The sequence below is a fragment of the Geotrypetes seraphini genome, chromosome 15, assembly GCF_902459505.1.
Source record: "Geotrypetes seraphini chromosome 15, aGeoSer1.1, whole genome shotgun sequence".
In the NCBI taxonomy this organism is placed as follows: Eukaryota; Metazoa; Chordata; class Amphibia; order Gymnophiona; family Dermophiidae; genus Geotrypetes; species Geotrypetes seraphini.
Genome location: NC_047098.1, coordinates 70,004,229 through 70,030,518, shown reverse-complemented (window position 1 = coordinate 70,030,518; position 26,290 = coordinate 70,004,229). Strand labels below are relative to the sequence as shown.

Sequence of the window (26,290 nt, the reverse complement as noted above, 5' to 3'; positions counted from 1 at the left end):
TTTCTAGAATGCTTTTGAAAAGTTATCAAATATATCTACAATTGATCTGGATCTCTAGAGCAGTGTTCCTCAACCTTTTGACACCTATGGACCGGCGGAAATAAAATAATTATTTGGGCACTGGCACCAGTCCACGGACCGGCAGTTGAAGAACACTTGGATAGGTCATGCCCATCTCCACTCAATCTCTGCCCCAAACCCCGCCCCCATAATAGTACTAATTGTAACACCATTTGTTCCATTTATTTTTCATATAAACACACAATATAATTGTATTAACAGCACATAATGCTTAACCACAAAATTAAAATACACAAAGCACACCGTATGCTTTTTAACATTCATTCCTACCATAAAACAGATAACCCTATGCAAATGGAGGACCAAAAATTAAAAGTACTAATATTTACAAACCCTAAGATGCAAGGCTCTGCAAGCAGTACAACCTCAGAGGAAAAGAAACAAATGCATTTCTTCCTGAACAGACAAATCGATCACTACATTAAAAAAAATAAAAGCATTTCCCCTACCGTTGTTGTCTCTCTCCCTCCATGTGCCTTGCCTTCTGGCCTGCCCCCCGGTGTTATCTTTGGGCCGGTCTACTTTGCGATCAATGCAGCATCTTCGGGCTGGCTCCCTGAGTGCTGCATTGAACAAAGCTGTGGGCAGCAGCTCCTCGCATGCGTCCCGCGCCTCATCTGGAAGCCTTCCCTCTGATGTTGCAATGTCAGAGAGAAGGCTTCCGGTTCAAGTGCAGGCCGCGTGGTGAAGCCTTTTCCCATAGCTTTGTGCACTGCAGCACTCAGGAAGCTGGCCCGAAGACACCGCGTTGATCGCACCGTGGACTGGCGGCTGAAGAACGCTGTCTAGGGCCCGATGGACGTGCTGGCCCTGTGAACCAGCAAAAAATTTCTGCGGACTGGCACCGGTCCACGGACTGCTCTAGAGCACCTGGTTTTGGGCATTTCCACCAGCTGTGTGCAGTGAACTTTTATCCCTCTACATGAGGAACTATTCTCTGGGAATAATTTTTAGTCTTCTTCCTTTTGGATAGAGTGATTGTCATTCAAACAGTCATAGCTGCCAGTGCAGAAATTAGAAATAAATTTAAAGAAATGGGTCAAGTTATTTTGGTCTGTTCCCATTTTGTACTGTATATGAAGGTTTCAATCCCTTATACAAAGTTCTGACTTTATTCAAGACCACATATATGAAATACCCCAAAATACTCACCAAGTAATAATTCAGAAACTCCAGTCAGAGTCTCAGGACTCCTACAGCCACTTTGGTTCTTGGGACACATTTTTTTTGCAAGCCGCACACCAATCCTCTTCCCTGTCTCTACTCCAGGGGTGTCCAACCCGCGGCCCGACAAGGAGTTTTGTGCGGCCCAGCTTCTCTCTCCCTCCAGTGGTAGTTTTCTGGCCGGCTCCCTTCTGCAGTCAGCTGCGGGTGGCGTCGGCTCCTCGTGCGCAATTCATGGCTGATTCAGTAGCCTTCTCTCTGATGTCGTGACGTCAGAGGGAACGCTTCTGACACAGCCCTAGTAATGGAGAGTAATCCACATTGCTTTGGACTTATTTTATTTACTTATCTTCATATACCGCTAGGTTGCATCAAAGCAGTTTTTAAAAAAATGGGAAACTAGGAAGTACGTGTTTGTGCAAATAGCCAGGTTATGAGAGAGATTTGAAAAGTGGGGAAAGAAGGTAATAGGAAGAGGTAGAGTATTCTATAGTTTGGGGGCAGCATATGCAAAAGTAGTTTCACATGTAATATCGAGCCATAGAGTGAAGGAAATTTCATAAGGTATTCCTGAGAAGAACGTAAGTGACAGCTTGGAATATATAGAATTAAGAGGTTCTGGTTGTTGTCCTTTGTAAACAAGAGAAAGAAGTTTAAACTGAATTTGTACAGAATCAAGCAGCCAGTGTTCTTTCTTGGGTGACATGGTCAAATTTGTGCATTGTACTAACTGGAGATGCTTGAGTGATGACAAGGGAAGACCAGCAAAGAGAGAAGTACAGCGCTGAAGAGTTTATTTTGAACAAACCAGTGAGCAACTGTGTCCAAAAAAGTGTAAAGACCCTTTCAGGATCCTCAGTAGCCCAGTATGCTTCTGTATTTGAGAACAGGATTCATTCAGAACAGGGGAAGCTGAGTATGGCAACAGTGTGTGGGGAGGACGGAGAAAGGGAGTGGTCTGGGTGGGATAACAAAAGAGTCACATAGGGAATCCACATCAGCATTGGGAAATCTGGACATTGGAACGTGTATCTACTCCAAGGCCCATGTAAGAGCAGCTGTAAATCCTGACTTTCAGGTCTCTCGATGAAGTCCATTCCGATGCCTGCTTCCACAACTCCCTGAGCATTGGGACCCTTCTGTAGTCAGTAATAACCCCACATCAGAATTTCAGAGCAGTTTATGAGTAAACATATATCCTGAAAGAACAGATGAGCAAAGACTCAGGAAACCTGTAAGTGGCTTGCACAGACCCTGTTAATATAGAAGCTGGGTACATCACTGCAGCTGCTTCTGTGTTTTTAGGTTTCTACTGTTTTGCAGGTCCAGGAGCCCAAAGAACAAAAGAAAAGACAAAAACAAAGAGAGAAAGAGGTAAGATAGCACATGAAGATGAAATCATAGCCTGCAAGTGCATTCAATTGTTAATGTAAAATATACTCAGGAATTATTTTTGCAAATTAGCTGGTCAGCACATCCTATTGTACATTATAATAATAATAATAATAATAACTTTATTTTTGTATACCGCCATACCTGAGGAGTTCTAGGCGGTTCACATTTGTTTATCAAAAAAATTACAAGTGGTTCACAACAATTGAACAAAGTTAGAAGCAACGAAGTAGTTGAGGTTAGAGAGAGAAGGGAATGTGTAGGTCAGGGGGGGGAGGATTGAGGTGGGTAGGCTGGGTAGAGAGGTGGAAGGGGAAAGGAGAAGGTTGTGGTTCATTGGAGAGGGGTGTTAGGTGTCTTGTCCATGGAATAGGTGAGTTTTGAGAGATTTTCTAAACCCGAGGTAGGTGGGGCCTCAAGGACAATTTGGGCTAGCCATGGGTTCAGTTTGGCAGCCTGGAAGTTGAAAGTTTTGTCAAGGAATCTTTTGGAATGACATAGTTTTAGGGAGGGGAAGGTGAACAGCTGAATTCTGCGGGAGTGCTTGTTTATGCGATTCAGGTAGAAGTGAGGGTTTAAATAGCTTGGGGATAGGCCAAATACTGTTTTATAACAGAAGCAGGCGAATTGAACAGGACTCTGGATTCAAAGTGTAGCCAATGAAGTTAGTGATAAAAAGGGGTGACATGTTCCCACTTTTTCAGGCCGAATATGAGGCGGACCGCAGTGTTCTGGATCATTCTAAGTCTCCTAACGGTTTTCTTCGTGGAGCCCAAGTAAATGATGTTGCAGTAGTCTAGTATGCTAAGGATGGAGGATTGCACCAGCAGGCGGAATGAGGTCTCGTCAAAGTATTTTTTAATGGTGCGGAGTTTCCATAGCACCGAGATGCTTTTCTTGACTGTGATATCTGTGTGTTTCTCCAGGGATAAATGTTTATCTAGTGTGACTCCCAGTATTTTTAAGGTTTGTTCGAGGGGGAAAGTAGATCCTTTCACTTGAATTGTGGTGTCTTTGATTTTGTCATTGGGGGTAGCTAGTAAAAATTTTGTTTTGTCGGGATTTAGTTTTAGTCTGTAGGATAACATCCAGCGTTCTATCTGAGTGAGTATACTTGAGAATGAGGTAAGGAACTCTGGTGTGAAGTTGGTTAGCGGGATGACTATTGTGATGTTATCCGTGTAGATGAAGAATTTGAGTTTGAGGCTTTGCAGGAGGTTTCCTAGGGAGGTAAGGTAAACATTAAATAGGGTGGGGGACAGGGGGGAGCCCTGCGGAACTCCGCAGGAGTTGTCCCAGCTGTATGAAAGAGAGTCGTTCTTAAATACCCTGTATGATCTGTTTCGTAGGAATCCATGGAACCAGTTAAGAACTTGGCCGGAGATACCAATGTATGCAAGGCAGTCTAGTAGAATGGTATGGTCAACTAGGTCGAAAGCACTGCTGAGGTCGAGTTGGACGATCAGGGCACTAGAGCCCTGGCTGAAGAGTGTGTGAAGGTGGTCAAATAGAGAGGCTATAATGGTTTCAGTGCTGTGATCGGAGCGAAAGCCTGACTGATTGTCATTTAGGATATTGAATTTTTCCAGATGTGTGGTAAGTTCGGCATTTACCACCCCTTCTGCTATTTTAGTGAATAGTGGGATACTAGCGATCGGTCTGTAATTAGATGGGTCATTGGGTGGTTCTTTCGTGTTTTTTATTAATGGGGTTATCAAGATGTGGCCCTGTTCTATTGGGAAACTACCTGTGGATAGTAGGTTTACCCATGCCAACATATTGGCTTTGAAGTGGATTGGTGCAGTTTTCATAATGTTTGGGGGGCAGGTGTCCAGTCTGCAAAAGGAGTTGGTATAATTGTTGTAATATTTGTTGAAGGTTTGCCAGTCTATGGTTTTGAATTGGTTCCAACTTAGGTCTGTTCTGGACCCGAGGTCCGGTTTAGACATGTCGGTGTCTGGGAGTATTGGAAATTCCTCGTGGGGATTGGCTGGGGCAGTTATAGATAACCTTAGTTTCTGTATCTTATTATTAAAGAAGTCTGCTAGGGTATTAGCGGTTAGTGTGGATTCTTCATGATTATCAGTGAGCGTCTCGAGGTTGTAAAGATTGTTGACCAGTTTAAAGAGGTTACTACTGTTAGTTGTAGCGTTTCCAATTTTATGGGCGTAGAAATTTTTTCGTTTTTCCTTGGTGAGGTATTTGTAGTTTTTTAATTTGAGTCTCCAGGCCACTCTGTGTTCCTGGGTTCCAGATTTTATCCAAAGTCTTTCAGATTTTCTAAGGTCCATTTTTACCAGTAGTAGCTCTGAGTCAAACCATCTCTCCAGATTAGGAGTTCTGATTCTGCAAATTTTTATGGGAGCTATTTCGTTTAGAATGTTTGTGCTGTCTTTGATCCAGGAGATCATAAGTTGATCTGTTTCTTCATTTTGTTTTGTGATGGTTTCATAGTGGGACCAGAATACTATCAGGTCGATTTTACCTCTAGTATTGTGAGTTTTTTTGTTTCTTGTTTTGTTGTTTTTGGTGGCTTTTTGTTGGCAGTCAATAGAGAAGCTACATAGTCTGTGGTCAGACCATAGAGAGTCTGTCCAGTTATCTTGTTTCCAGTAGAATTTGGGGTTGGTTGATTCTTTGGCGGAGAATGTCACCAGGTCTAGCTGATGGCCTTTTTGGTGGGTTTTGATGGGTGGGGGTTTGAAATAACCTAGTTGGGAGATTAGCAGCCAGAAATCAGATATATCTGGTTGTTTTGTTTGCTCTAGGTGGATGTTGATGTCCCCACATAGTAGGTTGTATGGATTTGCTAGAGAGTTGGTTAATAGGAATTCTGCAAAGTCCTCTTTGGCTAGGGTCCATGTTTTGGGTGGAATATAGAATAAGGTGATTGTTAGGGAGGAGGCAAAGGAGTTTGAAGTTAGTGAGATGGCTAATATTTCTGAATTGGGAGAGGATTTGGTGTTGAGTACAGCGCAATTTAGGTGGTCTCTAAAGATTATTGCTAACCCTCCTCCCCTTCCCCAGGTTCTGGTTAGGGATAGAATCTTGAAGCCTGGGGGGAGGCAGTCTTTGATAAAAATATCTTTGTCTGAAAGCAGCCATGTTTCCGTGAGTAGTACAAAGTCAGGGTTGGTTTCAGATAGCCAGTCTTTGATGAGAATGGACTTGTTTCTCATCGATCTGATGTTTAGGTAGAATCCTTGTGGGTTCTGGTAGTTAGTGTGGTCTATTGGAGACATTAGAAAGCAGCTTACATATGTGTTGAACTTATAAATAGCCCTTTCAGAGGTGCTGTGCTGCTTTGGGATCAGCAACAAACTAAAAGGAGGAAAAGACTGAATGTTTGCTCTATCTTCCTTTCTGCTTTTCCTCAATCAATTCATTCAGTCTATTAACTTGTACACTTACTGTATGGAGATGGTCTCACTTTTCTGTCAGACTTGTAGAGGAGGTTACTAGGAGTGTGTAAATCCCCTATTTGGAACCTATTATATACTCTATCGCCCTACTCGTACAGTTAATATAGAGGAACCCAATGTAATTCAAGTTTATTTGGGTCTTGATATACCGTTTTTGTAAGTAAAGCGGTTTCCAATTTATTCAAAGTATTTAAAAATTAAAAAAAAAGTTTTTTTAATATACAATAGAGGAAACAAATTCACAGTTACGATACAGACATAACATGATACACATGGGCAAATGGGGAGGATACATTGCTCAAAATAAAAGAAAGGGGAGGCAAAAACCATAAGGAGAAAAGGGGATCTTTAGTATAAGGCCTGATGTCTGAGATTTTTGAATAAAAAATTAGGTATAAATCTCAAAGGCATCTCAGAAAAGAAATGCTTTAAGATTAGGAACATAAGAATTATTGCTGCTGCTGGGTCAGACCAGTGGTCCATCATGCCCAGCAGACTTAAAGTTGTTGAGATTCAGTAGAACCGTAGAAGATGGCAGCGTCCATGAGTTCCTAGTGACTACATCTCTCTACATTCATCTCTAGTGACTACATAAACTCTATGAACACACACCCTGTAGCTTTCTGATAAAATTGGTAGCCATGGAAATGTCTTTCGAACATATGATAAGGTCCAAAATTAGAAAACCTCAAATGTATTCCCAGTTCTTGGGTGAAGAATGAAGGAACATAAGAACATAAGCAATGCCTCTGCTGGGTCAGACCTGAGGTCCATTGTGCCCAGCAGTCCGCTCACGTGGCGGCCCAACAGGCCAGGACCTGTGCAGTAATCCTCTATCTATACCCCTCTATCCCCTTTTCCAGCAGGAAATTGTCCAATCCTTTCTTGAACCCCAGTACCGTACTCTGCCCTATTACGCTCTCTGGAAGCACATTCCAGGTGTCCACCACACGTTGGGTAAAGAAGAACTTCCTAGCATTCGTTTTGAATCTGTCCCCTTTCAACTTTTCCGAATGCCCTCTTGTTCTTTTATTATTCGAAAGTTTGAAGAATCTGTCCCTCTCTACTCTCTCTATGTCCTTCATGATCTTGTAAGTCTCTATCATATCCCCTTTAACTCTCCTCTTCTCCAGGGAAAAGAGACCCAGTTTCTCCAATCTCTCAGCGTATGAAAGGTTTTCCATCCCCTTTATCAGACGCGTCGCTCTCCTCTGAACCCTCTCGAGTAACGCCATGTCCTTCTTAAGGTACGGCAACCAATATTGGATGCAGTACTCCAGATGCGGACACACTATTGCCCGATACAACAGCAGGATAACTTCTTTCGTTCTGGTTGTAATACCCTTCTTGATTATGCCTAGCATTTTGTTTGCCTTCTTAGCGGCCGCTACACACTGTGCCATCGGCTTCATTGTCATGTCCACCATTACCCCCAAGTCCCTTTCTTGGGTACTCACATTTAATAACATCCCTCCCATCGTATAGTTGTACCTCGGGTTTCTGTTTCCCACATGTAATACTTTACATTTCTCAACGTTGAACTTCATCTGCCATCTTGTCGCCCATTCCCCTAATTTGTTCAAGTCCCTTTGCAATTCTTCGCAGTCCTCTTTAATAATAATAATAATAATAACTTTTATTTTGTATACCACCATACCCAGAGAGTTCTAGGCGGTTCACAGCAATTAATAATGTTACAAAAGAAGATACCATTGGGAATTAACCTTTTTTGGAATGAACATGTTCTTTAAGTTGACAAGAATTAACATTTTTTGGGGTGTACAGGTCAGTGAAGTTGACAGAATATCCAATGGAGTACAATAGGAAAATACAAGAGTGTACAATAGGAGGGAAAAAAACCGGTCAGAGAAGTTAGTTGGTTTGGAGGGTACATTAGGGGGGGAAGGTGGAGGTTCATGTGTATTGAAGGGAGTAGAAGAAGCGAGAGGGAGAGTTAGGGATTCTGTCTATGGAATAAGTGAGTTTTGAGTTTTTTTCTGAAGTCCAGGTAAGTGGGGGCGTCAAGTATAATTTGGGCAAGCCATGAGTTTAGTTTGGCCGCCTGGAAGGAGAAGGTTTTGTCGACGAATCGTTTAGTCCGAGCTCCACTAAATAGTTTGGTGTCGTCCGCAAACTTTATTATCTCACACTTCGTCCCTGTTTCTAGATCATTTATGAATATATTAAATAGCAGCAGCCCGAGCACCAAGCCCTGCAGGACCCAACTTGTGACCCCCCCTCCAGTCCGAGTAGTGGCCCTTCACTCCTACCCTCTGTTTCCTACCCGCCAAACAGTTTCTGATCCATCTATGTACGTTTCCTTCCACCCCATGGTTCTTCAGTTTCCGGAGTAGGCGTTCATGGGGCACCTTGTCAAAGGCTTTTTGGAAGTCTAGATATATGATGTCTATGGGGGTCTCCTTTTCCATCCGTTTGTTAATTCCTTCGAAGAAGTGCAATAAGTTCGTTAGTCACAATCTCCCCTTGCAGAAACCATGTTGGCTGGTTATCAGAAGTTCATTTCTTTCAAAATGTTCATCAATGTTTTCTTTTATCAATGCTTCCGCCATTTTCCCCGGAACCGAGGTCAGACTCACCAGTCTGTAGTTTCCCGGGTTACCTCTTGATCCCTTTTTAAAGATGGGCGTAACGTTGGCTATCTTCCAGTCCTCCGGGATCACGCCTGTTTTCAGGGATAGATTGCAAATTTGCTGCAGTAGTTCCGCTATCTCCTCCTTTAATTCCTTCAGAACTCATGGATAGATTCCATCCGGATCCGGGGATTTGTCAGTTTTTAGTTTTTCTATCTGCCTGCGTACATCTTCAAGGCTCACTTCCATGTATGTTAATTTTTCTGCTTGATTTCCATTGAAGAATTGCTCAGGTTCTGGTATGTTGGATGTGTCTTCGTTTGTAAATACAGATGAAAAGAACATATTAAGTCTTTTTGCCACTTCTTTCTCCTCCTTCACCACTCCCTTCCTGTCTCCGTCATCCAGCGGTCCCACCTCCTCCCTAGCCGGTTGCTTCCCTTTAACATATCTAAAGAACGGTTTGAAATTTCGTGCTTCCCTGGCTAGCCTCTCTTCTTACTCTCTTTTGGCTTTTCGAACCACTCGGTGACATTCTTTTTGATACTTCCTGTGCTCTTTCCAGTTCCCCTCAGTTTTGTCCTTTTTCCATTTCCTGAATGAATTTTTCTTATTGCCTATCGCTTCCTTCACTATTTTAGTTATCCACACCGGGTCTTTTGTTCGACTCTTTTTGCACCCCTTTCTGAATCTGGGGATATACAGATTTTGCGCCTCGCTCACCATGTTCTTGAGAAAAGACCAGGCATGATCTACCGTTTGCCATTTTTTGGAAGTGTTCCTAAGTTTTTTCCTTACCATTTCTCTCATTGCTTCGTAGTTTCCTTTCCTGAAGTTGAAAGTTGTCGCTATGGTTCTCTTTCCTTTCGGTATTCCTATCTCAATCTTGAACTTGATCATGTTATGATCGCTGTTTCCCAACGGTCCCACTACCTCTACTTCCTTTGCAGGTCCCCTTAACCCATTTAGGATTAGATCCAGAGTGGCATTTCCTCTTGTTGGTTCTCTAACAAGCTGCTCCATGAAACAATCTTGTATAGCCTCTAGGAATTCTGTCTCCCTAGCGCATTTTGAGCTTCCAAGACTCCAGTCTATCTCGGGGTAGTTGAAGTCTCCCATAATAACCGTGTTACCGCTTTTGCATTCTCGCTTCATCTCGGCTTCCATTTCTTCATCGATAGTAAAAAACAAAAGAGGAAGGGAAATGAGTAGGCAGGCGAAAGAAACAGAGTTTTCCTACTAATTCAGTTTCAAAAGAGACCATGGTATGGACCCAGAAAGCTGTAGGTATGGATCCTCAAAACTTTAGTTTAAACACTATAACACTGGAACATGTTAGCTTTTGTTAGATCACCATTTAGGTTATCCCAGGACAAGCAGGCAGTATATTCTAACAGATGGGCACCGTTATTGATGGAGCCCAGTACGGACAGTGCAAAAGTGTACTGTCACTTTAAACTTTTTGAAAATCTCAAGACTGTCCATACCGCGCATGTGCCGGTGCCTTTTCACCCGACGTTGGCTCACAGGACCATCAGTTCTCCATTTTCTGCAGAGCTGAGAAGCTGTATTTATGGAGCTACTCCAAAGTGCGTCAAAATGTACCTTTTGGGTGCCTTCCCGACTTTATTTTCTTCAGTATTTAATTTTTTCTTTCAAAATTTTATCTTATTTTTATTTTCCTTTCATTTTTTCCATTTTGGGCTTTTGGGCCTTCTGGCCTTGTGGAGCCTATTATTAGGCCTATGCTGGGAACATTGACCATTTTTCAGTACTGTATACAGTGCAGTCAACCTCCCTTGGCTATTGAGTCCTTTGACCTTGCATTGGCAGTTTTTCCTTCAATGTCCAAGCCTTCTAACGGGTTTAAGTGGTGCAACAGGACCATCTCAGGCACTGAACCACACAATTGGTGCCTCCAGTGTCTGGGTCCTGATCACTGGGTAGAATCTTATAAGCACTGCTTCCAGCTGCAAAAAAGATCCCTAAAGGCTAAATGACTCCAGCAAGAAAAACTTTTCGGTTCTTCGTTGGGAACATTGAGGATGTCCACCATCTCTGACTCCGAAGCCCAGAGACCAACATCAGCATCAAAACTGGCATCAATGCCTTGCTATACGTCAGCTTCGTCTCCTTTGTCTTCATCAGGGATGCCTTCTAAGAAAACTAAGAAGTACGAGCATGCTTCCCCATCCTGAAGAGCATCAAAGTCTTCTCCATCTATGCACTCTAAGCGTTGATGCCCAGAGATCTGCTCACCTCAGAGGCATGCCTCATTATTGAGGTCACCAATGCCTTGACACCCCTCATACCTACAGTACTGATAACCATCACAGTACTGGCACCGTCAATCCAGGAGCAGATCAGAGAACTAGTGCAGAGGGAGTTGTCTTCCATACTGCAAACACAAGCAGTTCATATCACCACTATGACACCACCGGTACCATCCCAGCCAGAGCATTACTCCTCAAGGGCATGAAGGTCCAAGTCACAAACTCCTCATTGGCACCGATTGAGAACCAGAACATCCAGACATCATAGCTCTTCCTCCCATCTGACATCAGATTGATATCATCAACAATCCAGGAGTGCTTCCAAGTGCTCACACCATCATTGCAACCAGCACTCTTCTTCTCATTGATGCATGTCCAGGCATCAATCATTGAGATGGTCTTCCTCACCACCACCAGGCATCGAGGAGTATGATTTAGATTTGTCTCATCATACCTACTCTGAGTGCCTGGACCATAGGTCTGTCCTCTGACCAATCTCTACCACCACCTCGTAGGAGATCACCTCCAGAGAGTGTTTCATTTCTCAAATGGGTTAGGCTCTTTCAGTGAAAATGGAGTCAGAATCTGGACCCAGGACAGAACTCTTCAAGGCCTTGGATTATCAGCAGATTCCCAAAGATTGTTTGAAACTAAACTTTTATAACCTTTTATAAGATACTGTTTAAAAACTGGTAGGCCCCACTCCTGGTCCCAGTGGCTCCCAGGAAAATGGATTCTCTTTACAGGGTACAATCCCTCCTGCATAGGGTTACCATATGGCTCCAGAAAAAGGAGGACGGATTGAGACATCTGGGTTTTACTTCCATTGCTTTCAGTAGAAGTACAACCCGAAGGTCTCAATCCATCTTCCTTTTTCTGGAGCCATATGTTAACCCTACTGCATTTAAGAAAGCTAGCATTTGCGACCGCTGGACAGGCACAGGGTTATTCTCTCAATGAACCTCCCCCAGTTTAATTCATCCAGAAAACACGAAAAATAATTGTCAGAATTGTCCTTTGCTAAGGTTCAAACAGTTGCTTTATTTTTTGACCAGAGCAGAGCAGTGGGTTACCAATATGAATTAAAGTCCAAAAAAACCCATTTTTAAATCCCACCACACAGTGGGGCATAGGCTGAGGCATAGCCGCACATTTTCCACAGTGCAGGAAAACCAAACACTTTACTTTAAAGCTTTAAACAAAAAAAGGGCAATTTCACAGTTCTAATCTTCTACTTGGCTATAAGAACTTCCATGGGAATTTCTCCTTTTTCCCCATTCCGAATGCTGTCTCCACATTCCATTAATACTATAAACTCCTCTAAGTTTGCCAAAAGGTGCTTAAAAAGATACAAAAAAGAAGGCAAAAAATGTCAGAATGGACTCTATGAGTGTGTCTATCAGCTAATCACTGCTAACAAACCAAACCACACAAATACCAAATGTCAATTAAGGAGTAGGGACACTCTCAGTGTGAGGTTATTAGCTAAGGGAGAACAAACTCCAGCGCTTCCACTTACAAAGACGGAGGTGAATCACCCCGCCTGCACACCATCATCGGGCGTCCCTAGTGTGCAAAATCAACTGTGCAGAATTAATAACAATAAATAAGTCACAAACAGTGAACTAGTGAGAGAGAGAATCAAACTGAAAACCCACTCATAGAGTCCTCCCCAGCCTAATCCCCAAGATGCAAAATGAAACCACAGCCAATTAGCTTTTAAAGCGAGCCAAATGAAGTCAATGAGAATTGCAGGAGACCAGAATAGTCATTGGATCAACCGGTTTCGGGTGAAACCCTTCATCAGGATCTTAAGGCTGGAGCAGAACCGGCTGGGAGGGAAGCAGGAGAGCCCGCAGAGGCAACTGACCGGGCTTAAAAGCAGATCCAAAATGACGTCAGACACTTTCAACCAATCAAAAACAAAAAAGAAAAAACAAGGAGGAGTCACCAAAAGATCAAACAATGGTATTCCACTCCAACATTCTCCACATTCCATAGCAGTTTCCTCAGGAAGGGTTTCCCCGAGTGAGGATTGCACAGCACTTTCAGGAACTTAAATCATTTCTATATCTGTATTCTCAGGAAGGCGGGTGCTCTCCCCTAAGTTCTCCCCCTTGAAAGCATTAGGCTTGCATTTAAATTCCCTCTTAAGAGTGTAACAGGGCACTGCCTGAAAAGGCTTCTCTTTTCTCTCATAAGTCTCAGCTGTGGGTCTGGTTCTGCTGTTCAATTCTATGGGCTCAAGTGTTTGCTCTTTTTTCCTTCTCCTGGGAAACTGAAGTCCAAGATTTGGTCTGGCAACTAGCCTCTCTCCTGTTACTTTGTGAACCTTTACTTTTGTCTATCTGCTTTTCCCCTGTGAAGCTTTGGGATGCCCTGGCATCATCTGGGCAAGTAATACAGGTCCACTTCTGGGTCTTGCCAAGGGATTTGGGCATTCTAGACTGCCCTGCACAACTCTGCCCATGACAGTTAGCACTCCTCTAGACAAGAACCCTAGTCATAATTTCTACATGAAGTCATTACTTCAACATCTAACTCAATTTGAACAATTAATGCCCGATATCAACTTTCAAACTTGCAACACATCTTGAAAAACTTGTTGGAAACCAGAAAGTTTATGACCGATTAGCCAACATGCCATGCCTAGGAGATGAACTGTTTGGTGAAAAGATTGAGGATGCTACCCAGAAAATCGCCAGACACGAACAGAATATGTCCACTCTATCTGCCTCAAAAGCTTCCAGTTCTTAGCCTCTCAAGTGTTATTTCCATCCTAGATATTCTTCCTCCTCATACATCAAAAGGAGATATTTACTACATTGTGAGCTCCTACACAGAGGAGACCTAGGTAGTAGAAGGCTCAACCCCAACAACAACAAAAGACACAGCTTGAAGAATGGTCTGAAATTTGGCAGCTAAAATTTAATGCTAAGAAATGCAAGGTCATGCATTTGGGCTTCAAAAAGCAGAGGGAACGGTACAGTTTAGGGGGTGAAGAACTTATGTGCACGATGGAAGAGCGGGACTTGGGTGTGATTGTATGTGATGATCTTAAGGTGGCCAAAACAGGTTGAAAAGGTGATGGCGAAAGCTAGAAGGATGCTAGGTTGCATAGGGAGAGGCATGGCCAGTAGGAAAAAGGAGGCATTGATGCCTCTTTATAAGACTCTGGTGAGACCTCATTTAGAATATTGTGTACAATTCTGGAGGCCGCACCTTCAAAAAGATATAAAAAAGATGGAGTCGGTTCAGAGGAAGGCTACTAAAATGGTGTGTGGTCTTCATGATAAGGCGTATGGGGACAGACTTAAAGATCTCAATCTGTATACTTTGGAGGAAAGGCAAGAGAGGGGAGATATGATAGAGTCGTTTAAATACATACTATAAATGTGCATGAGTCTAGTCTCTTTCATTTGAAAGGAAACTCTGCAATGAGAGGGCATAGGATGAGGTTAAGAGGTGATAGGCTTCGTAGTAATCTGAAGAAATATTTTTTTATGGAAAGAGTGGTAGATGCGTGGAACAGTCTCCCAGAAGAGGAGACTGTGTCTGAATTCAAGAGGGCCTGGGATAGGCACGTGTGATCTCTCAGAGAGAGAAAGAGATAATGGTTACTGTGGATGGGCAGACTAGATGGGCCATTTGGCCTTTATCTGCTGTCATGATTCTATATTTCTATGTTTCTATGTTTGACCAGCTTCTGGAGAACTTAGCTTGCATTCCACAATCTCCCCCTTCCATCTTTGGTCTTTCATCACATCAGACACTTGGGTTCTCAAAATTCTAAAACAAAGATATGCTCTAAATCTGCGGAGCATACCTCCAAATAGAAACTTATTGGATATTGCTTGTTGCATTTAGAACCCATCAACATATCACTGGAGTTAAATGTGGAGGAAAAGAAATAAGTCTCTGCTTATGCTGATGACGTGGTATTGTACGTGACACTAGACTCTATTCAACTGATATTAAATACAATATCAGTATTCTCAGGAATTTTTTGATATAAACTCAACTTGTCCAAGACGGAAATTATGGCGCTGAACTGCCCTGAGATATACAGTGACACTGCAGACCTTGGACTACAGTAGATGAAGGATAGGCTAAAATACTTGGGCATATATTTTGGTACGACTATTGCGGCAACTGTTGAATATAATAAGGAATACATTATGGAAACCATTTGTACACTCACCCCTAAATGGTCCCCAATGAGACTCACATGGTGGGGTAGATTGAGTACTATTAAAATGATGGTGGCCCTGGTTGTGAATCATGTACTTAGCATGTTGCCTGTATATCTATCACCTTCGTCTTATTAAAAAATCGACTCCATGCTAACTAAGTTCCTCTGGAACAACTCTACCCCATGTATAAGGCTAAAAAACCTGAAAGGTGATGTATCAGTTGGAGGTGTAAAATTTCCAAGTTTTCATGATTATCATACCGCTTTCATTATAAGACATGGCTCACTTTGGCTTACGGACCAGTCATTTACAGAATCACCTCCCTGGATGTATATTGAGAAAAACACTATGGGCAATATTGATTTACGCTCAGCAGCCTTTATGAGCAGCTCGACTACAACTAAAAGTAGAGAACCAATTCAATCTACCAAACTGGCAATAAGGAAGTGGACAAACTGACAGAAGTATGCTGGAATGAGTCAATTCATGTATGCATTTGGAATAATCCCAAGATTTTAATCTAAGGGAGACAAATTAATTGGCCTAAATGGCATAATGCTGGAATTTGGTCATTAAGCCATCTTTATAATAATAAGGCTTGGATTCCTTTCAAACAATTACAAGAGACATATCATCTTCTGAACTCACAACAGTACAAATGGCTACAATTATGCCACTCAATTAAGGCTCACATTAATATCTCTTCATTTCAGGAGTGAAAGTCTTCATTGGCGTTGCTTACTGAACAAGTTGCACTTCGGAAAAAAGGCAAAGCAGCTACGTGGTACAAATTCATCATTATGAAAAAATTTGTCGGATCAGCAGCTTAGAAAGATACAGACACTGGCCAGAATTTTGAGATGAACGAATGGAGTAAAGTTTGGCATGAGTTGACTCACACTTTTCACTCAGCTACTATTTCCCAGTCAGCTTACTTTTTGCTGAACAGAGCATTCTGGACGTCTTATAAACTGACTAAGTTACCACAAGCAAGTTCAAATTGTTGTTGGTTTTGTAAATCTGCTGTGGGTACCCTAGATCAGTGTTCTTCAACCTTTTGAAACCTATGGATCAGCAGAAATAAAATAATTATTTTGTGGACCGGCACCTGTCCATGGACCGGCGGTTGAAGAACACTGGGCTATGTTATGGGCCAGACCCCACCCATCTCCGCCCAATCTCCGTCCCAGAACCTCACCCCCATAATAGTATTAATTGTAACACCATTTTTTCCATTCATTTTTCAAATATACACACACACACACAATATAATCTTATTAACAACACATAATGATTAACCACAAAATTAAACTACACAAAGCACACTGTATACTTCTCAACATTCATTCCTATAAGAAAACAGATGACCCCCATGCAAATACGGGACCAAAAACTAAAAGTACTAATATGTACAAATGAAACCCTAAGATTTAAGACTCTGCATACAGTAAAACCCCAGAGAAAAAGAAACAAATGCATTTCTTCCTGAACAGGGCAAAATATAGACATCAGATGTAAATTCCCAAAAATGACATAATCCAATCAATACATTTAAAAATAAAATCATTCCCCCTACCTTTGTTGTCTCCCTCCCTCCATGCTGTGCTTTACCTTCTGGCCTGCTCCCGCCTGGCCGTTTTATGCCGCCCTCGGTGTTATCTTCGGGCCGGCTCCTTCTTCCTCACTGCTGCAGTGCACCAAGACGTGGGCAGCAGCTCCTCGTGCATCCTGCGCCTCATCTGGAAGCCTTCCCTCTGGCGTAGGAGCCGCTGCCCGTGGCTTTGTGCACTGCAGTAGTGAGGAAGAGGGAGCTGGCCCGAAGATAATGCCGCATCGATCGCACCGCGGACCGGCGGATGAAGAACACTGTCTCGGGCCCAATGCATGTGCCGGCCCTGTAGACCGGCAGGAAATTTCTGTGGACTGGCGGTTGAAGAACACTGCCTTAGATAATATGATCTATCAGTATCCTCTGATAAAAGAGTATTGGGAAAAAGTTTGGATGACTATCAGTGAGATTACTGGAATTGTAGATGATCTCTCATTGGCTATTATAGTATTTGGTCAACATGGATTAAGAGTGAAAGTTAATGAAGAAACCGGTAAACTTCTCAGATGTCTCCTACTCATTATACTCAAAACCATATTGACAAACTAGAAAAATAGTCATTGTCATTGGTAGAATAATATTTGCATGATTGCTAAATATAAATGTATTTATGCTGAGAAATGTGGTCATGTTGGTACTTATGATAAAATCAGGTCACCTCTGTTACAATATAGTGAATTCAGATAATGCATATCATTGTAATATGTTTCTATTTACGTACTGCTATTTCTGATACTTACCTTGGTTATATTGACATCATGCTGACATAATATGAGCTGTCACCTGCTTTGTTTTGTTTTTGTTTGTATGTACTGAATACTCTGTTTGATATGTCCATTCATTATTAGTCAAGAATTGTTTTGTAGAAAATGTATTTTACTCACTTTTTCAACAATAAAAATATTGAACTTAAAAAAAAAAGAAGTACGATAAGCGGTATATCAAATTTTTTAATAAAACTTGAACTTGAAAACTCACAAGTGGTTACTCAGCTCGACTGTATTACATCAGAGATCTTCTCAATCTGGGGGACTTCACAAATAGATCTCTTCGCATATCTGAGCAATCATAAACTTCCTCACTTCTGTTCAGATTATATTCTCCTCATCAACCTTATGCTTTCCGCCTAGATTAGACAAAAAAATTTCTCTTATGCGTTCCCTCCAATTCCTCTGATACGGAAGACTGCGACAGGAGCCAGCCACCATGATTCTCATAGCTCCAAGGTGGCTGAGACAACCCTCGTTTCCCCTTCTTCTTCAACTCAGTGTAATGGAATTCATACCAACGAAAATGTTTCCAACTTTGCTGACTCAGAATAAAGGGTACCTTCTCCATCCCAATCTACATACTCTAATACTCACAGCCTGATACCTCTCTCCCAACGGACAGATTGATTCACTCTCTCTATTCCAGTGTCAGCCATAATAGATGCTTCCAGGAAACCATCCACACAATGCTGTTACTGTTTCAAGTGAATTTGTTTTACCCTTTGGTGTTAGCAACAAGCATTACCTCTGGACACATATCCTCTGTCATCAATTCTGGATTATCTTTTACATCTCTCCAACTATGATCTAAAGATGACTTCAATAAGAGTGGGTGCATCTTACTGCTATTAGCACATTTTATATACCTCTGAACAATAAACCTCTGGCTACACACACCCCCTTTGGTTTCCAAGTTCAAGAAAGGCCTATTTCATTCCAAACCTCCAATCAAACTTCCTCCATCTGCTTGGGACCTCAGTGTTGGTCTCTCCACTTTGTTGAAGCCTCCATTTGAACCACTTGCAACTTCATCTCTCAAGCACCTCACTTGGAAAGTAATTTTCTTAATTTGCATCACTTCTGCACGCCAAGTCAGTAAACTTCAAGCACTTGTCTCAGATCCACCTTATACAACATTGTACCATGATAGAGTTGTCCTTTGCACACATCTCAAATTCCTATCAAAAGTACTCTTGGACTTTCATCTCAACCAGTCTATAGTTCTGCCTGTCTTCTTCCCAAGACCTCATTTCCATCTTAATGAACTGGACTCCATACATTGAACTGTAAACGTGCTTTGGCATCAGATCAAGCCTCATAGAACTTCCACTCAACTATTCCTGTCATTCAGTCATAACAGGCTGGGAACTCCTGTAACCAAGAGAACAATCTCTACATGGTTAGCAGCTGTATCTCTTTCTGCTATACTTGGGTTGGGCTCCCGCTGGAAGGTTGTGTCACAACACATAAAATTAGAGCAATTGCAACTTATCTACATTCAACTCCCATTGAAAACATTTGTAAAGCAGCAACCTGGTCCTCAATTCATACTTTTATATCCCACTATTGTCTGGAGAATCATTCCAAATGGGATAGTTGGTTAGACCAATTAGTTCTACAAAATGTATTCTCTGTTTAGATGCCAACTGCCCTCTAGCCCTTCACTGTTAGCAAGGGTGTCCCATCTGTGAGAATATACTTCTTGCTTGTCCAGGGATAAAGCACAGTTACTAATGTTATCCAAGGACAACAGGTAGATATTCTCACAACCCTCCCACCTTCCTTAGTTGGCTTCTTAGCTTTTTTACTGAACTGATGGTCCCATGAGCTGATGACGGGCAGGAAGGCACCAGCGCATGTGCAGTCTGGGCAGTCTCGAGACTCAAAAATTTTTAAGTGACAGTACAATTTTGCACTCTCAATACTGGGCTCCGTAGATGATGCCACCCATCTGTGAGAATATTTGCCTGCTGTTCCTGGATAACACCTATTACAGGTAAGTAACTGTGCTATCTTCATTTTTTGGTTGAGATCCTTTACACTCTTCACCTCTCTTCTCTCCACTGTTTTCTCAAAGGTTTCACAGTGAGTCTCCAGCCCGAAGATCACACAGGCATAGCAGCTGCAGTTCTCACAGTGCATCAGCCTCTTCTGATTACAGCATCTCCAAATCACCCAACAGGTAGGCTAAAAGATACTGGAAAAACTCACCCAAGTGCTTTACTTCCATGTCCAAAGATTCAGGAAGACAAAAACAGAATCATTTAGAAAACACCCATACAGTGACAAAGTTATGTGCAGTTTAGTAAAATATAAGTCTGTAATTCTTGAAACACATTTCCTTCCTCTTGCAGAATTATAATAATTTGATAGCAGTACATAGCTTGGCAGCCTGCTCCAGCAATAAAAGCAAAAGCCATTGAAGTGTCTTCTTATAGTGAAATGATCAGTTACCAGTTAATCGGAACAATGAGCTTTCCTGACTGGTAATGTGTTTTCTTAGGCTTGGCTGATCTTGACAGAGCCTTCCTAGGGTAATGATAAGGAATAGCATAGACTGAGGAGTAAATTTGCAAATAGCACAAAGAAAGAGCATGCATTTTCATTAGCATACACAAAAAAGAAATTCAAATGAGTGAAAGGTAAAAAAATGAAATGAAACATTTCTACAGAAATTTGCAATGTGAAAATCCTTTTGCAGATTAAATCTTATACAACTGTTTGGTGTGTCTCTCTTAATTGCAGGCAAAGTCCCAAGCACAAAGAGGCTGATCAGAAGCCTTGCAATGACGGAGCGAGCCAGAGCCCATCCTCCTCACATGCTGGTCACAGCCGATCTGCCACGCCACACCAGAATGGGCAAAAGAGTGGCACTTATAATGATCCTCAGAACAACCAGGGGCACAGCACCCCATTAGAGAAACAGCAGGACGTATGTATGCTTTTCTTTTATCATGGTTCGCTTTTCCACCCTGTCCACCTCACCCTTTACCACTTACCCTAGTTGGTCATTTACCATGCAGTTGGCAAGGCAGAACTAAGCATTGTAGTGTATCTTAAATTTCTCTAGTGGATACCTTTCTCTCTGAAGGCAGCATTCGACACTCCAGAGATTTTTGAATAGCACACTTTGTCCCTGTCTTAGGTAGCATATACTATAGTTTAGTTTATATTTCATATACTGCATCTCAGCAATCCATGGAAACTGTTGAAGCTTACATTCACATCAATTTCCATGGCTCCAGTCAACTGTTGAATGCTGCTGTAGCAAGCTCCTTCCAATACAGTAGAAAGCAGAAGACATGACTACGAGAACTAAGTAAGGAAGAAGGAAGCTGGGCCTTATTTTGTGTCCAATTCATTGAGGTTGGGAGTGGGGGATGGGAACAGACTTGGGGAAAGACATCAATAGTACTGGACTAGCTAGGAGGATAACACATTGCTCTCTTTTCCTGAGAGTGGCATCCCTTAAGCATAGATACCTCAACAGCAAAGATGTTGATTGATTGCATTCTTATTCCCGGGACAACTGTACTATATGCCAAGCATACAACCCATCCCCATATAGAGTGTACTGTGTGAATAACCGTTAGGTATGCACTTTTTGCACATTGCAATAATCAGACATACCCCATACCCCTAGTGGCTGAGTTTCATGTTTGCTAACTGTGATGAAGAAGACAATAGTGGCAATAGTTGGAACTTCGATTGAGAAACCATTATAATTGATCCAAACAAAAAAGAATCAAAACTAATCCTAGAGCCTATTAAATAAAGCACAAATGAAAACTTGCATTAGAAGTAATCCTATAGTAACCTGATGTGATAGGAAGTTATTACTTGGTTTGCTGTGGAAAATGACCCTGCAGATTACTTTCACATCCCAACTGCCCCAGGTCAAAGGGGTGTATACTTTCTGCTAATAGAAGTTTGAAGTTCTTGTCAACTTTGCAGGGACTTCTTCCTTGCCCAAATAATTGATTAAACTGGCTCCTTGTATTAGATATGCCTTGGTCATTTAAAGGCTGGAGTGTTGACAGATCAAATCCCTGGGTAATCCTAATTATAGCAAATCACAGAGGAGGTTTATTCAATATACACTATCCAAGTCTTTAACATTTTTGGCAAGCCTATCAGATAGACGGCTTTCCAGATGCACAACCATTTACTGCAACCACAGTACCCTATAGCTGAACCTATGGCAGCATGGGCTTTCCTTGTTGCCTATATGAACTTTGGGTTACATCTTCTCAGATTTATTGTGCTTGATCTGAAAATATTTTTTTAATATATTTACTGAAATTTCAAATATAATCCAACAGCCAACTGATATAGGCAAGGTCACATTAACAGAAAATCAGTTATCCCCCCCCCCCCCCCACTGAGAGAACAACAATATGGGGCGCTCATGAATAAACATTTAACATCTACCATTTAAGATTCTAATTCTAGCCTTGTGAAGTAAAGTTTTCCAAAATGGTTCCTATATAGCACTCAATAAGCAGCCTTGTTTAGAGTACCATGGATCATTCCGGAGCGCTACAGGGAGTGCATAGAAGGATCAGATATTGCCATTTATACCCTCCCCCCCCCTTTTACAAAAGTGTAGCATGGTTTTAGCATTGGCTGTGGTGGTAACAGCTCCAACGCTCATAGAATTCCTTTGAGCGTAGGAACTGTTATTGCAGCAGCCGGCGCTAAAAACCATGCTACGCTTTTGTAAAACGGTAGTTAGTTAAGATTGCTTTCATCCCCAACAGCATAACCCTCTTCAAAAACATCTTCAACCCCCTTGGAACTGGGTGCTGTATTTCAAAGAGCCAAAATCTTCATATGAGAGGGCAAGGCCAGAACATGTGGGACAGTGTAGCCTTAGGACATGCACCCTCCCAAGAGATCTTAGCACGGAAAGCTCACCAAGGTGTTGTGTACATCTTGCATACAAATTATACCCCATCTCATAGTAAACCATGGAAAGATCTCAAATAAGTCTTTAAATGATCTCCCTGTACTATACAGTCAAAGCCAGTTCTCCACGCCAAACAGATGCCAATTTATCATCATCAAGTTCAGCTGTCAAGTCTAATAGACATTTATGGAAAAATTTCAACGGCATTTCCAGCTGAGCGATATAATTCAAAAAAGCGTTGATAAGTGTCAGTGGTAAGTGAGGGTGTCTGGAGGAATACCACGTAATCATCAATTGTAAGTAAGCCAAGACATCCAAGTGGTTTCAATTAAATTGTAGTTAAGCTTTGAAAATAATTTAAAAAAAAATTTTAAACCCATCCTGGGGATCACTCAAAGTCACTGATTACATAAAGTTCTATTTTTCTTAAAATTTGCTATTATTTTTGCTTAATGGAGCAAATATATTGGTATTATAGCTATAACTTTTAAGTTTTCATACTCAGCAATGATACATTGATAAAAAGACATTTTATGCAAAATACCTAACAGTATTTTATTAAATGAAAATTCAATACTGTACTTTATTGTGGAATTTAACATACTTGTCTGCAGGTAAGCAACTTATACTCTGTAATCAAAGATGATGAGTGTCCAATGAGCCAAAATTCTCTCACTACTCTGGTAACTGGCCTTGAGGATTTCTCAGAAGATGAACTTGGCTTCATTTTTAGCTTTGTAGTTTTTTCCACTTCTAGTTGTATTACGTGGTATTCTTCCAGGTACCCTCACTTACCACTGATATTGGCACCAGATGCAGCAAGTCATTCTTACCCAGGCAAGCTCAGAACATGCCTAGAACTAGAACCAACTGATGTTCAAGTAAAGGTGGGGGCATTACTCAGGCAGCAGATCAACTGCTGAAGTCAAACAAACAATTTAGATAACTTTGATAGGCGATATATAAATACCTAAAATAAATAAAAATACTGTCCCAGACAAGCTAAATCAGCCACATGATAGTCAAACATTTAGTTGTTCTATGAATTTCTTTGATTTCTATATAACATTGTAACCCAGAAATTCTTTCACATAGGTATAATGTCAGATTTACTTATATTTACATGTTTAATCTACGTCCATAGCATAACGATAACATTATCACATGTTTAGTACAAAATTATCAGCCGATTTTAAGGGGAAAAATAGATTTTGGTGGTGCTTATATTCATTGGCTCTGGGCTTAAAAAATTGTACAAAAATTATTTTGTGAGCAAGCACACGCAAATTCATGGGAAGAACTTCAGTTAGTAAAATTTCTCCAACTTTACGTTTTTCTGGACAACCCTACTTATATATTCAGAAACCGGAGAGAAAGAATTGCAGATTTCAGATCAAGTTGCAAGAAACCATAACATCCTAAGCTCTGTGCTTTGCTTCCACCATGCTGAGGGCACTAACAAGGATATTTCAGTAGGAAAATTAAGCAGGTGCAAGCTGGATGCTACAGGAACTTTATCACCAGGGACTGCAAATCCCACATATGAAAGTCCTCAGCTAGATCCTACATTGTCTTCTGGCTCACATCTCATTTAGGTAGTTGTCAGCTGGGAGGACACATTCTGTCTCCATCTATGACAAAGTTTGACTTTGTTTCAGATGAGCCCTTGAAAATTATTGCCATTAAAGGTTTTTTTTGGACTGAATATGGGGTGATGAAAGGTTTAGCTTTCATATGAGAAACCAGTGGACATGCCTTTCCCAGTCCTTCAGAGATCCAAGTGATAAAGCACTCCCACATGTACCAGCCCCAAATCCAATAATTCCTGCATTCTCCTCTCCCCTCCTTCCTTCCATCACTCCTTTGCTTTGTTCTTGCCCTCTAGTATTACTGTATGCCTTCAAGATGACGGTTTTGTAATGATGAAAAGTGCTTTTATGCAGTGTTTATCCAGGAAAAACAGCAGATTTTCTTTCTTTAAATCCCATTTTGTATGTTTTCTTTAGCCTTTCATTCGAGATGTGGTAATATTTGTGCTCCCTGTCAGGGAGGAGGGGTCTTATTTTTAATGTACATCTCCTCCTCATCTCTTCCATTTTCTTTTGCAGTGTACAGAAATGCAAAGGCAGATGTTTTGATTTTTGTTTGGTTTTATTTCAATTTTTTGTGTTGGGGGTGAGGGGGAGAGTGTTATGGGAATTTTTTTCTGTGTGATGTTCTAGAGTATTGCTTTTGTGTGTCTGTGAACGGAGGCCCGTTCTGAAAAAAACACGCTGCGTTACCTTCTTTATCATGTTAGATATAAACATTCTTTTGTTTTCATAAAAAATTTAAAAGGGAAGATAACCAGTTTTATTTTTATATTGGGAATAAGAAAATATGAAACGAAATAGGAGGAAGGAAGAAGGAAAAATAGGTCTCCTGCCAAGACTAATGTGAAACTTCTAGTTTTCTGTGTCCAAGTCATTGGGGATAGTCAGCAGGGCTCTGGACATAAGAACATAAGTATTGCCATACTGGGACTGACCGAAGGTCCATCAAGCCCAGCATCCGGTCTCCAACAGACGCCAACCCAGAAACCAAGTACCTAGCTAGATCCCAAGTAGTAAAACAGATTTTATGCTGTTTATCCTAGGAATAAGCAGTGGATTTCCCCAAGTCATCTCAATAATGGCCTATGGACTTCTCTTTTAGGAAATTATCCAAACCCTTTAGCCTTGCTTTCCTTAGAAACACTGAAATTGCAAATCCATAGATGCAATGAAGTAAATCCAAAACTGGTTCAGTCTGTCCCTAATGGAATTGCTACCTCACCCAGATCAAGCAAAGCAGTGATCTAGTCCTGTTTCTCCCCTACTGCTGCTGATTTCCTATGAAAAAAAGGATTGTCTTTATGCATCCAAATGGCTCATTCTATTCACCTGGACCCAGCTGAGATGGAACATTGTAAATAGAAGCCATATGGGCTACATTAACATGTGCTACACTCATGTAGAGATATGCATTAAAAAAATTTAGTTTCAATTTTGGATACTTTTTTGAGATTCGATTAAAGCACGTGGAGGGGCATAATCGAAAAAAAAAAAAACGTCTATCCCTTTTTGGCCTAAGGCGCTAGGTGCCCAAAGTAGGCAGCAGGGAAATGTCCATTCTTGAAAAAAAAAAAAACCCCCAAAAGTGCTTTTTCTCCAAGAATGGCCTACCTGTACATTCAGGCGTTTAATCGCCCAGGCCACCACTATGTCTATTTTTAAGCCCTATTCCCAAATAAAAATTTGCCCAAATCCCAATCGCCCAAAACAAGACCTTTAAGGCGTGGGAGGGACTAGTCCTTCACCTAAAACCATGATTCTCTAACCGGCATCTGTCATAAGCACCGGTTAGAGAATCGTAGAACTGTCCCCCATCCCCACAACAATCGTAACAGGAGGAATGCCCAGTAATGATTGCGGCAGGAGGGATGCCCAGTTCCTCCTGCTGGAACCTGCCATGACCCCCCCCCCCCACAACGATTGCCAGCAAGAGAGATGACCAATCTCTCCTGCCGGACACCCCCCACCCCCCATGAAAGTTCACCAGCAGGAGGGATGCCCAGTTCCAAAGGTAGCTCACACAGACCCCCAAGCCCACCTCCACCAGACTCCCCCACCCGGCTCCCTCTAACCTATTTCAGATGGCTGGCCATAGAAGGGGCCTAAGGGATCTGGCCTAGGGGTCTGGCTAATTGGAATCTTAGGCCACTCCCAATACATCCCAGAATGCACTGGGAGATGGGCCTAAGATTCTGGTTTGCCCAGGTGCCTAAGGCTACCTTTGGGGGTGTCTGGCAGGAGGGACTGAGAATCCCTCCTGCCGGTAGTCTTAGAGGGGGGAGGCAACGGGTTGG

General features: G+C 41.8%; 1 protein-coding gene across 1 annotated transcript in view; it reads left to right on the top strand.

The window, feature by feature from the left end:
• SRRM3 (serine/arginine repetitive matrix 3) overlaps positions 1-26,290 on the top strand; it is a 123,326-nt gene that overhangs the window by 35,572 nt on the left and 61,464 nt on the right. Inside the window, exons 7-9 of the mRNA XM_033922491.1 lie at positions 2,569-2,619; positions 19,573-19,677; positions 20,241-20,427. Of these exons, the coding sequence (XP_033778382.1) occupies positions 2,569-2,619; positions 19,573-19,677; positions 20,241-20,427 (343 nt within the window). The remainder of the gene's footprint in view (positions 1-2,568; positions 2,620-19,572; positions 19,678-20,240; positions 20,428-26,290) is intronic.